Source organism: Hevea brasiliensis, chromosome 8, assembly GCF_030052815.1.
Source record: "Hevea brasiliensis isolate MT/VB/25A 57/8 chromosome 8, ASM3005281v1, whole genome shotgun sequence".
In the NCBI taxonomy this organism is placed as follows: Eukaryota; Viridiplantae; Streptophyta; class Magnoliopsida; order Malpighiales; family Euphorbiaceae; genus Hevea; species Hevea brasiliensis.
The window spans coordinates 8,706,148-8,717,608 of NC_079500.1; the positions used below are offsets into that span (position 1 = coordinate 8,706,148).

General features: G+C 30.1%; 2 protein-coding genes across 2 annotated transcripts; both read right to left on the bottom strand.

The window, feature by feature from the left end:
• Nucleotides 1–6,309: 6,309 nt before the first annotated feature.
• On the bottom strand, nucleotides 6,310–8,742 carry LOC131182267 (mitogen-activated protein kinase kinase kinase 1-like). Its single transcript, XM_058151209.1, has 4 exons — nucleotides 8,679–8,742; nucleotides 8,283–8,511; nucleotides 7,442–8,001; nucleotides 6,310–7,212 (listed from the first exon to the last, which is right to left on the bottom strand). The coding sequence occupies exons 1-4, from the start codon at nucleotides 8,694–8,696 to the stop codon at nucleotides 6,415–6,417; spliced, it is 1,605 nt and encodes a 534-aa protein (XP_058007192.1). The 5' UTR covers nucleotides 8,697–8,742; the 3' UTR covers nucleotides 6,310–6,414.
• On the bottom strand, nucleotides 8,710–10,876 carry LOC131182018 (E3 ubiquitin-protein ligase UPL5-like). Its single transcript, XM_058150634.1, has 3 exons — nucleotides 9,520–10,876; nucleotides 8,801–9,208; nucleotides 8,710–8,720 (listed from the first exon to the last, which is right to left on the bottom strand). Exons 1-3 carry the CDS (start codon nucleotides 10,874–10,876, stop codon nucleotides 8,710–8,712), a joined length of 1,776 nt encoding a protein of 591 aa, XP_058006617.1.
• Nucleotides 10,877–11,461: the final 585 nt, after the last annotated feature.

Here is an 11,461-nt window from a genome sequence, read left to right on the forward strand (position 1 = left end):
TGAAAATCCAGAAAGTGAACTTGAAAGGAAGAACCAATATAAAGCAGAGAATAAACTCAACTCAACGAAGCCTTTATCCCAAAAATTTAGGGTCGGTTATATGGATTCGCTTTCTCCACTCTGAACGATTTTGGGTTAAATCCTCAGAAATGTGTAATGCTTCTAGATCATGTTGTACTACTCTCCTCTAAGTTAATTTAGGTCTACCCCTTTTTTTCTTTCTATCCTCTAACCTAATGTGCTCTACTTGTCTAACTGGAGCCTCCGTATGTCTACGCTTCACATGATCAAACCACCTCAATCTCCCTTCTCTCAACTTATCTTCAATTGGCACCACTCCTACCTTTTCTCTAATACTCTCATTATGGACTTTATCTAGTCTAGTATGGCCACTCATCCACCTTAACATTCTCATCTCTGCAACTCTTATCTTAGATGCATACGACTCTTTCAGTGCTCAACACTCACTACCATATAACATAGCCGGTCGTATGGCTGTACGGTAAAATTTTCCTTTCAATTTATTGGGAATCTTACGATCACAAAAAACTCCCGTGGCACGTCTCCACTTCAACCATCCAGCTTTAATCCTATGACTAACATCCTCCTCACATCCCCCATCTACTTGAAGGACTAAGCCTAGATATTTAAAGTGATTACTTTGGGGCAGTATCACTCCATTCAAACTAACTCCTTCCCTATCACCAGTTTGGCCTTCACTGAACTTGCAATGCATGTATTATGTCTTCGTTCTACTTAACTTAAAACCCTTTGACTCTAGAGTACTTATCCAAAGTTCTAGCTTTCTATTGACTCTTTCTCGTGTCTCATCTATCAGAACAATATCATCCGCAAACATCATGCACTAAGGAATACTCTCTTGTATGTGTTTCGTCAGTTCATCTAAAACTAATGTAAAAAGGTAAGGGCTTATGGCTGATCCTTGGTGTAATCCAATTGAGATCGGAAAATCTCTTGTGTCCCCTCCCACTGTGCGCACAATAGTAGTTGCTCCTTCATACATATCTTTCAATACTTGTATGTACCTAATAGATACCCTCTTTTGTTCTAACACATTCCATAAGACCTCTCTTGGAACACTATCATAAGCCTTCTCCAAATCAATAAAAACCATGTGTAGATCTTTTTCACATCTCTATATTTCTCCATCAAGCTTCTAATGAGAAAGATCGCTTCCATAGTTGAACGACCGGGCATGAAACCAAATTGATTGAGAGAGATAGAAGTATCATGACGTAGTCGATGCTCCACAACTCTCTCCCACAACTTCATAGTATGGTTCATGAGTTTAATTCTCCTATAGTTTGAGCAACTCTGTATGTCTTCCTTATTTTTAAAAATAGGTACTAAAATACTCTTTCTCCATTCATCAAGCATTTTCTTTGAGTTTAGAATCTTATTAAATAATTTAGTTAACCATGCCACTCCCATATCTCCCAAATACTTCCACACTTCAATTGGTATTTCATCGGATCCACAGGCTTTACCCACTTCCATTCTCTTAAGTGCTTCCTTTACTTCTAAAGATCTAATCCTTCTAGTATAATTCACATTCTTTTCTATTGTTCTATAATCTATATTCACGCTATTACCATTTTGACTATTATTAAAGAGATCATTAAAATAATTTCTCCATCTTTCTTTAATGTCCTCATTTTTCACCAACACTTTTCCTTCTTTATCCTTAATGCACCTAACTTGATTGAGATCTTGACATTTCCTTTCTCTCCTCTTTGCTAATCTATAAATATCTTTCTCCCCTTCTTTAGTTCCAAGTTTCTCAAATAACTTTTCAAAGGCCTGTGCTCTTGCTTGACTAACTGTCTTTTTTGCCTCTTTCTTTGCTATCTTGTACTGTTTATATGCCTCATTATTATCACATTTAGGTAATTTCTTATACCATTCCCTTTTTCTCTTCACTGCCTTTTGTACTTCCTCATTCCACCACCATCTCTCTTTTGAGGGTGGTCCATGTCCTTTAGACTCTCCAAGTACTTTTCTAGCTACTTCTCTAATCTTTGATGCCATCTGTATCCACATATCATTGGCCTCCATATCCAGCTTCCATACTTCGGACTCGAGAAGCTCATTTTTGAACTTCACTTGCTTTACTTCTTTGAACTCCCACCACTTTGTTCGAGTTACACTATTTCTTCTGACCTTACTTGAATTGTTCCTAAACTTGACATCCAAGACCACCAACTGATGTTGACTTGTTAAAGCCTCTCCTGGAATGACCTTGCAATCCTTGCATAGAGCTCTATTTGTCTTCTTAGTTAAGAGGAAGTCGATTTGGCTTCTATGTTGCCCACTTTTGAAAGTCACTAAATGTGACTCTCTTTTTATAAAGTAGGTATTTGCTAGTATTAGGTCGTATGACATAGCAAAATCCAGGATGCTTTTTCCCTCCTCATTTCGACTGCCAAAACCAAAACCTCCATGAACATTCTCAAAACCTTGTCTACCACTTCCTACATGCCCATTCAAAATCTCCACCAATGAAAACATTCTCTATATTATTTTAATAATTTTTAAAAATATCTATATTATCCTCATTTTAGCCGCTACAACACTTAATTATATATATTTTTTTATAATTTTAACTAATTAAATTACTTGTAGTCATCTTCTAACTAAATACTTAAATTATTTAAAAATTATTTTTAAATAATCTTACTAAATAATTAACTACTTATTTTAATTTGACTCAAAATTAAAAAAAAAATATTTTAAGTAAAGAATTAAAAGTAAAATACTATTTAAATGCTAACACACCAAGCATCTACGTAATTTTCATGCTTTTATTTATACTAGTATATTTGAAGCACGTAACATTACATGTGCATCAAATAATTTATGATATATAATTATTTTATTTATATATAATAACTAAATATAGAATTCAATTATTTAAATAAAAATATTAAAATTTTAAAATAATCAATATTAACATTTAATTAATGCATGTAATATAATTTATAAGAGTTTAAATTTTTTTCATATCTATATTTTACTGTTATAAATTTTTTTCATAAGATAAATTTTCTTGAAATATGCTAATTTCATTATACTTGAAAACTATATTTTGTGTGAGTAATAACTCCAAATTTTCATATATATTAATGTAGTTAGTGCTAAATGATTTAATTATATGTACCATTAGTAACGATATTGGTTCCCTAAAATATAAAAACTATGATAAAAAAATATAATTAAGAGTGAATGTCAAATTAAGACAATTAATTTTAGTCTGATTTTAAATTTTAATAATATTATGTACATGCTTAGTTGAATTTTCTAGGTGATCATAAGCCATAAAAGATTTGTGGCTTTAATTTCGATTTCGTACTTAATAATGGAACCACAATCATATTTTAGTTTGATTCTTTAATATTTAAATTTTAATTTATTCTTTTTTTTTAGGCATAAATTCTTGTTCAATTTAAGTAGTTATTTTCTGTGAAACAAACGAAACTTAAATAGAATAATTGAAAAAAAATTAAATTTAATTCAAACTTTCTAAGTTATTTTGATTTTGATTGCAATTAAAAAAATAACTGAAATTCAATTTAATTGAAATTCAATTTAATTTAATTTTTTTTAATCTGAAATAAATCAAATCTTATTCATTCATCTACAAAATTCAAAGTCGTGAACAACAGCAGCAATCATTGAAATCCGAGAAGCAAGCAAATTGCATAAAAGAAAATCCTAAAAATAATTCCTTAATATTTTTGTAAAAAATTTCAGATCATAATATATGAAAATAGAGGATAAAAATAAGACAAACCGAAACGAGTTAAAGATCTAATAAAATATAATTATAATTTAATAGATTCAATATATTTATAATTTTAAATTATTAAAAAAAGTTAAAGGAAATAATATATATATATATATATATATATATATATATATATATATATATATATATATATATATATATATATATATATATATAATTGATTTTAATTTTGATTCTTTGAATATAAGGGTATTTATAGAAGGCATGGGTTGGGTTCAAATCTTTCAGACCAAAATCGAACTTTGGGCCTTTATTTATTTTTATTTTTATTTTTTTTTTAACAAGCTTGTCAAACCGTGGTCATGTTCACCTAATTTAGCGGCATTTTGCGTTTATATTATGATCAGAATTTTGCCCTCGCATGGGCGTAATTATTATTAATTGAATAAAAATATAATTATATAGTTCTTTTGAAAATATTTATATTTAATTTATTTGAAATATTTTAAGAACAATTTAATAAATTTAAAAATAGATATAAAAAATAAATATAAATTAAAAATAAATAATAAGATTATATATAAATAAATTCTGATCAAGATTACCTTAGTGATATTTGTTTATATTGTTTTTCATCTTCTTTTAATGTCTTAATTACTAAAATACGATTTGACAAGTTTGAGAAAAAAAATCTCGATTAGACATTATATGAAGAAGACTAATTTAATTTTTAATATGTAATTTTAATTTATATAATTTATAAATATGACTTTTAATTTTTTAGTATTAATTAAATTATAATCATTGTTATAATTTTTTTATTAAAAAAAATTAAATACATGATTATGGGACAATAAAAAGGTAGTTTTAATTTATATAATTTATAACTATAAATTTTAGTTTTCCTAATATTAATTATTTATAACTATTATAGTTTATTATTATTATTATTATTATTATTATTATTTTCCTATTATTAATTAAATTATAACTATTATCATAAGTTTTTATTATTATTAAATGTCTTTTATATAGATTTATCATCTAACAATATTTTAAAATTATTATGAGAACAAGGGTAAAATGAAAAAAAAAAAAGAAAAAAAATTAATGGAGTGTAATTTGTCACTTTTTGGTGAAATTTATTTTGAGACTTAAAAATGCATAAATATTAATATAAATATTTAATTTAAAAATTATTAATTATGATTATTTTCATTCATATAAAATTTAATTTTTTTTTCTATGTTCATATTTAATAAAAAGACTACAAAATATGTATTAAAATTATTTTTAAAAAATATATAAATATCCTACGCGTCATTATAAAGTAGATCCTTTTATTTTCCTTTTTCTTTTTGTCAAATCCTGTCTAAAACGCGTTTATAGACGTGGAAGGGAAAAATTGTTGATAAATAATACTTCTTTTGACATTTTCAATTTCAAAGTATTCTTTAACTTTTCTTCATGTAAATTTACATAATCAATGGGGTGCAATTACTTTTCTATTTTTTTATATTAATTTTTTTTTCATGAAATTAATTTAAAAAAATTAAATTGAAAGAGCTCAAATTTAAATTTGAATTCCATTCATTTAAATTTTATTAAGTTTGGGCTCAATTTAATTAGACTTTTAATTTACTAGTTTATAAATTTAATTATGAGTTCGTTTTAAATATAATTTATTTTTTAAATTCATAAATTTGAAATTGACTCATTAAACTTAATTAATCAATTTAAAAAAAATTATAATGTTATAGCTTCAATAAATCATAATTATTAAATTAATAATTATAAACATACTACTAATTAAATTATGATAACCATAAATTATGTATTTTAATTATATATTTGATTTTATAATAATATTATCACATTTAATTATTAGTTAAAATTATATATATATACATAAAATAAAAATTAACATATTAACATATAAATTAGTTGGCTTATTTTTCAAATTTTTTTCTTAAATAGTTTAGTCAAATTACATTAATTATATTACAAATTACAATTAATTAAAATTCATATATTTAAATAATGATATTTAAAATTAAATTTAACTAAAATAATTAAAAATTTTTAATTAAATTTAAATTAATTAAAATATTAAAATTATTAATAAATTTAAAATTAGACAAAATTTTTATGAATATTCTATCCATCCATCGCTATGCCTAAAACGCGTTTAAATTAAGATTTATTTAAAAATTTATTTTTAAATAAGACTAGCTTTATTATATTATATTATATTATATTATTATATATACATAGATAGATTAGTTATAAAAATTAAATAAGCAAACTTATAATAATAAACAAAAAATTCTTCAATAACATGATTTGTTTAGTAAATTATGCATGTTGCTCCCTTTGGATTTATGATCCAGCACAAAATATGCAAGTTCGCAAAAGTTTGATAACAAGAGCTGATTTAGAAGAGTCTTGTCTTAATAGTTGAGTCTCAATTGAACAAATGAAACAGAAAAATAGAACTGACCTAGAAATCCAGGATTTCTATATTAATAAAAGAACTTGGACACAACAAAAATCCCTCGCAGCTGTTCACGTTTCAGCTGCCACAATTTAAGCTGAAATTAATACAAATTTGTCAAGAACGAGAGTTGCTGCAGCTTGCAAGCATTCACCTATTTATTTACAAATGGATGTTCTAAAAGCTCAGCAGTAGTGGGACGATCCTTTGGATTAACTTTTAGGCATCGCTGGATAAAGTCTCGCGAATCATCTGACAGAGAATCAGGAAGAGAAGGTAGGTGGCCTTTTCCAATCCGATAAATTAATTGACCTTTTTCCAAACCCAAATCAGAGTATGGAGGTTTTCCGGTTAACATCTCCAATACAGTGCACCCAACGCTCCATATATCAGCTTGAAACCCATACCCTCCTGCTTTCTTGTTATTAAAAACCTCAGGAGCCATCCAGTATACAGTCCCTTTACAGGACTTAATGATTGCATTTGAGTTGGTTACTTTTGCTAATCCAAAATCTGCGATTTTCACACATCCATTTTCATCCACCAATACATTGGCACATTTGATGTCCCTGTGAACAACATTTCGCTCATGGAGATAATTCAAGCCTTTCAATATCTGTTTCGTGTACACAGACACATGGGAATCCTGCAGCGGAAATTCTTTATAAACCTTTTCAAGGGAGCCCTTACTTACAAGCTCGAGGAAAACATAGAGCTTCGATTCATCCTTACTTGTGCCAAAGTATTTAACTACATTTGGATGGGTGAGCTGACATAATAAATCAACCTCTTTCTCAAGTTGGTCAATAATCCCTCCATCTGGCAATAGAAGTTCCTTCACAGCAAAGAAGAATCCATCAACCGCAAATCCTTCATAGACTGATCCAAATGACCCGCTCCCCAGTCGCACACCCCTCCGCCAATTTGTAATATTGCGACCCTTTCTTCTTACCTGCCAAGTAAAATTGCTTCTATGAGTTAATTTTAGAAAATTCACAGCATGTATGCGTTTTACTAGGAAAGTGAATTAGTAATCATGGTTCAATGCCAATGAGCTTTAGCTTAATAGTTTTAGAGTAATCTCCACAATTGTGAAGTCTAAGTTCAATCACCGATTGAATTCAAATAAACTAAAAGGAAAAATCATGCTTCAGAAATTATGGACTTCCTATTCCACATACCTTTTGGAACCGATGCATCAGGGTATCACTTTTATTGCAGTCATTGTTCAAAAATTTTCTCTTGTTGAGTTGTGAAGTTCCACTAATTTTGCATCCGCATAGTGACTCATTAAAGTCTTTAAGACCCCGTCCGTTAAAAGAGAACAACTGGTCGATTGATGTACCAAAAACATTATCAAATCCTTTTCTGAAAAATAATAGCTGATTAGAAATAGATTTGACAAAGCGATGTTGAATTAGACGATCAACATAAGACTCCCTGCTACTTTTGCTATTCACGTGGCTTAGTTCTGTGCTCCATTGGCGCCCCAATTCAGCTTCAGCGAATTCTAGAACTTCAGAGTCAATGAGCTCAGCATCTATGACCTTCTTGCACCAACGATATAAGTAAGGATCTACCTCTATTACATCTTCCAGTGAAATTTCCTCTTTTCCAGCCAGTTGCAAAAGAAACAAATGGGCAAAGGCAACACCCACTTGTATTTCGTACATCAAAGCTAATGCAACCAACTTCCCAACAAATTCCAAGCAATCGAAGTGGAAGGGTTCGAGCTCAATTGCTGTGTATTTAAATAAAAAATAAATAAATACTACGTACATACACTATTCTTGATGTCATGAACCGAGATACTAATATATATACATAGTGATCACAGCTCAAACCAACTTTTGAAATCAAATTGCTTGCAAGTTCCAGATTTAATGTTTGAATCATAATCCAAAATTATATAACAAAGCATTACAACAGATTAGTGAAATTGATTATGTCAAGATTGAGAAGGTAGAAACAAACAGTAACAAATAAATGTCAGTTAAGTAATCAAAGGCAGTGCAAGCTTACCATGATTAGGATAAAACCTATTAGGATCATTTGGGCACGCTAGGAAAAGGGGGTTTTTTTGTGGATTGAATATAGCTCCACATAACTTGCATAACCAATGCTGCAGTACTCCAGGATCTGTAACTTGCTGATTTTTGAATTGCATATACAGATTCTTGCTCAGATTTTTAGACCAAACAATGAGCATCTCATATAATTTTGCATCATGTATTTTAGGAAATTGCCATGCCTGCATTTAATTAGGAAAGTGAATTAGTAATCATGCTTCAAAACGGATGAGCTCTAATTCAGTGCTATTAAATCATCTTTACGACTATAAAGTTTTAAGTTCAAGCTCCAATCCAAGTCAAATTAAAAATCATGATTCAAAACTTATGCACTTCGTATTCCAAATACCTTTGGGAACCGAGACATCAGGGGATTACTTTTATTGTCGAGCTGTAAAGTTGTAGCAATTTCGTATCCGTACAGCGACTCATTAAGGTCTTCAAGCTCCAGTCCTTTAACAGACAACTTGCCGATTGATGTACCAAAAACACTATCAAATCCTTGTATGAAAAATGATACTTGTTCAGAGATAGATGCGACAAAACGGTGTTGAATTAGATGATCAACATAAGCCTCCCTGCTACTTTTGCTATTCACATAGCTCAGTTCTGTGCTCCATTGGCACCCCAACAAAGCTTCAGGGAATTCTAGAACTTCAGAGTCAATGACCTCACCATCTATGATCTCCTTGCACCAACTATGCAAGGAGGGATCTAGATCCCTTACTTCTTCTAGTGAAATTTTCCTCCTTCCGGCCAGTTGCATAAGAAACACATGGGCAAAGGCAACACCAATTTGTATTTCAGACATTAAAGCTATCGCAACCAACTTCCCAACGAATTTAAAGCACTCGAGGTCTAAGGTTTTGGGCTCAATTGCTGCGTATGTAAAAAAATAAATAAATAAATACTACATACATTCCCAATTTATGGCTATTTAATATATACACACACACACACTTCTTGATGTTGTGAACCAAGATACTATATATACACAATGACCATAGCACAAACCAACTTCTAAAATCAAATTGTTTGCAAGTTACAGAATTAATGTTTGAATCATATTCTGAAATTATATACAAAATATTGCAAGAGATTAGTAAATTTATTATGTCAAGACTTGAGAGGGAAGCAACAAACATTGACTTGTTAATGTCAATCAAATAATTTAGGCAGTGAAAGCTTACCAGGATTAGGATAGAACCTCTTAGGATCATTTGGGCACGCCAGAAAAAGGGACTTCTGAGGATTGAATATAGCTCCACATAACTGGCGTAACCAATAATGTTGTACTTCACGATTTGTAATTTGCTGATTTTTGAATGCCATATACAGATTGGCGTCCAGTTTTTCAGACCAAACGAGCATCTCATATAACTCCACTTCATGTATTCTTATCTCAGTCATCATCATCATGGCTAAATGCATCCTAGATTTACTATCCATCACATCCTTTCGCTCGAGTAGCCACAAGTGATCATTGGTTCTATCAGTGCTTTTAGCTATTAGTTCTAACAGTGAACGCCTTTTGTTTCTTAATACATTCCAAAAGAGTTCTTCACTCATGCAATGTTTAGATATCACATGCAATGCCTTCAGAATGGTAAGATATAGAGAATATCCACAATAAGCAGATTCCATGTACGAGAAATTTTCAAAATGAGCAAGGTACGCTTCCGTCTTTGAAAGCAAGTCAGAAAATTTATGTTTAAAATTGCAAAGGTAATTTGAAGTGGAATCCGCTCGCAAATGAATGTTATTACATAAAACGAGTGAAAATGCCTTAATGTCACGAATGGGCCTGCGATCCAAATCTATGGACAAGCTTTCTACCAAATCACTAAAATAGAAAAGAATACTTGTTATTGGGTGTATAAGATACTCGAGTTTGATTTTATAATTACCTTTTTCAACCAACTCTGTTAGATGAGTGCGGCATAAGCGATACAGGTGGTTACCATCACCATGATACGACCCAAGATAGACGCATAATCGTGCAAGTATAGATGCACATTTATCAAGCCAACCTTTTGCTAACATCATCTTCAATAATGAATCCAAGAAAAATCTGATTACCGCATCACCAATCTCTTCGTTATTTTCATAAAGCGTAACAAAAGACGAAGGGAGATCAACTAGAAGAAACATCGTCTGCTGCCTCAAAATGGAGAAAAGGTCTCTTATTTTGTTGCTTATGCATCCATAATCAAAGGCGACCGATTTCCTCTGGCACATAGCATGTATCTGCGAAACCAAATTTAAAGCCTCAGAAGAATTCTGGCGAGTTACACCATCTTTTCGGAGCACTACCTGGAGACAAGGATAGTCTCCAATTGAGCACTCCTTAAGTGTCTGGCACCACTCTAGCCTCTTCCCAAAGCAATATATTTTCTGTAGGGTAAGCGGAATTCCGAAAACCTCTCGAATTTGGTAATGGACAGATTTTATGGTATCATTAGAATTTGCTGAAATCCACCTGGATGGACCACCGTCCATCATCACGACGACGAAGATGCTGATAGGTTTGGAATCAGCTTCTGCCATCCGCTGTGGATCAAAGGAATGGTGATACCAATTCTTTGATCGGCTTTCAGAGGAGTAGAGAGAATGGCCTTAGCTAGGAAGGAAGCTTTATGTTCTGTATACTGAATCAGTCAAAGTCAATCCCCTTCAATATTCCGTTTCTTTCTTTTACAACTTAAAAATGCCAATACTTCATTGTTTCTTCTGAATGTCCATCTCTCTATGTTTTTTTTTTTTTTAAATAATAAAAAGCAAGTCTACAAGCAACTTTAATTAAATTTTGATAAACATAATTAATATATTTTTATTAATTTTCTTCTGAAAATATATATTAAATTTAAGATGGTAGTAAATTTGGCAGAACCATCAATATTAACGTTAATATGTAAGTTTAAAATTGATAAATTAAAATGAAATGCATAATTCATTTTTTCCCTTAGATCTTCTATATTTGAAAATTTGCAATTCTTTTTTTTTTTTAAAGTAAATGTAAAATAAAATTGATCGAAGAATTATTATGTATTCTTAAAATATATATTCTTTTTATATAAAATCATCAGTTCAATTCTTTATAAACATGAAAAAATAAAAATTTATCTCTATAAA

Excerpts from the sequence above, each read along its gene's own strand:
- LOC131182267 (XM_058151209.1), bottom strand. Across the intron at positions 8,002-8,282 it reads TAGGTTTTATCCTAATCATG|CAATTGAGCTCGAACCCTTC; the intron begins GTAAGCTTGCAC and ends TTAAATACACAG. Across the intron at positions 7,213-7,441 it reads TGATGCATCGGTTCCAAAAG|GTAAGAAGAAAGGGTCGCAA; the intron begins GTATGTGGAATA and ends TTTACTTGGCAG.
- LOC131182018 (XM_058150634.1), bottom strand. The coding sequence starts at position 10,876 with ATGGCAGAAGCTGATTCCAAACCTATCAGCATCTTCGTCGTCGTGATG. Across the intron at positions 9,209-9,519 it reads GAGGTTCTATCCTAATCCTG|CAATTGAGCCCAAAACCTTA; the intron begins GTAAGCTTTCAC and ends TTACATACGCAG.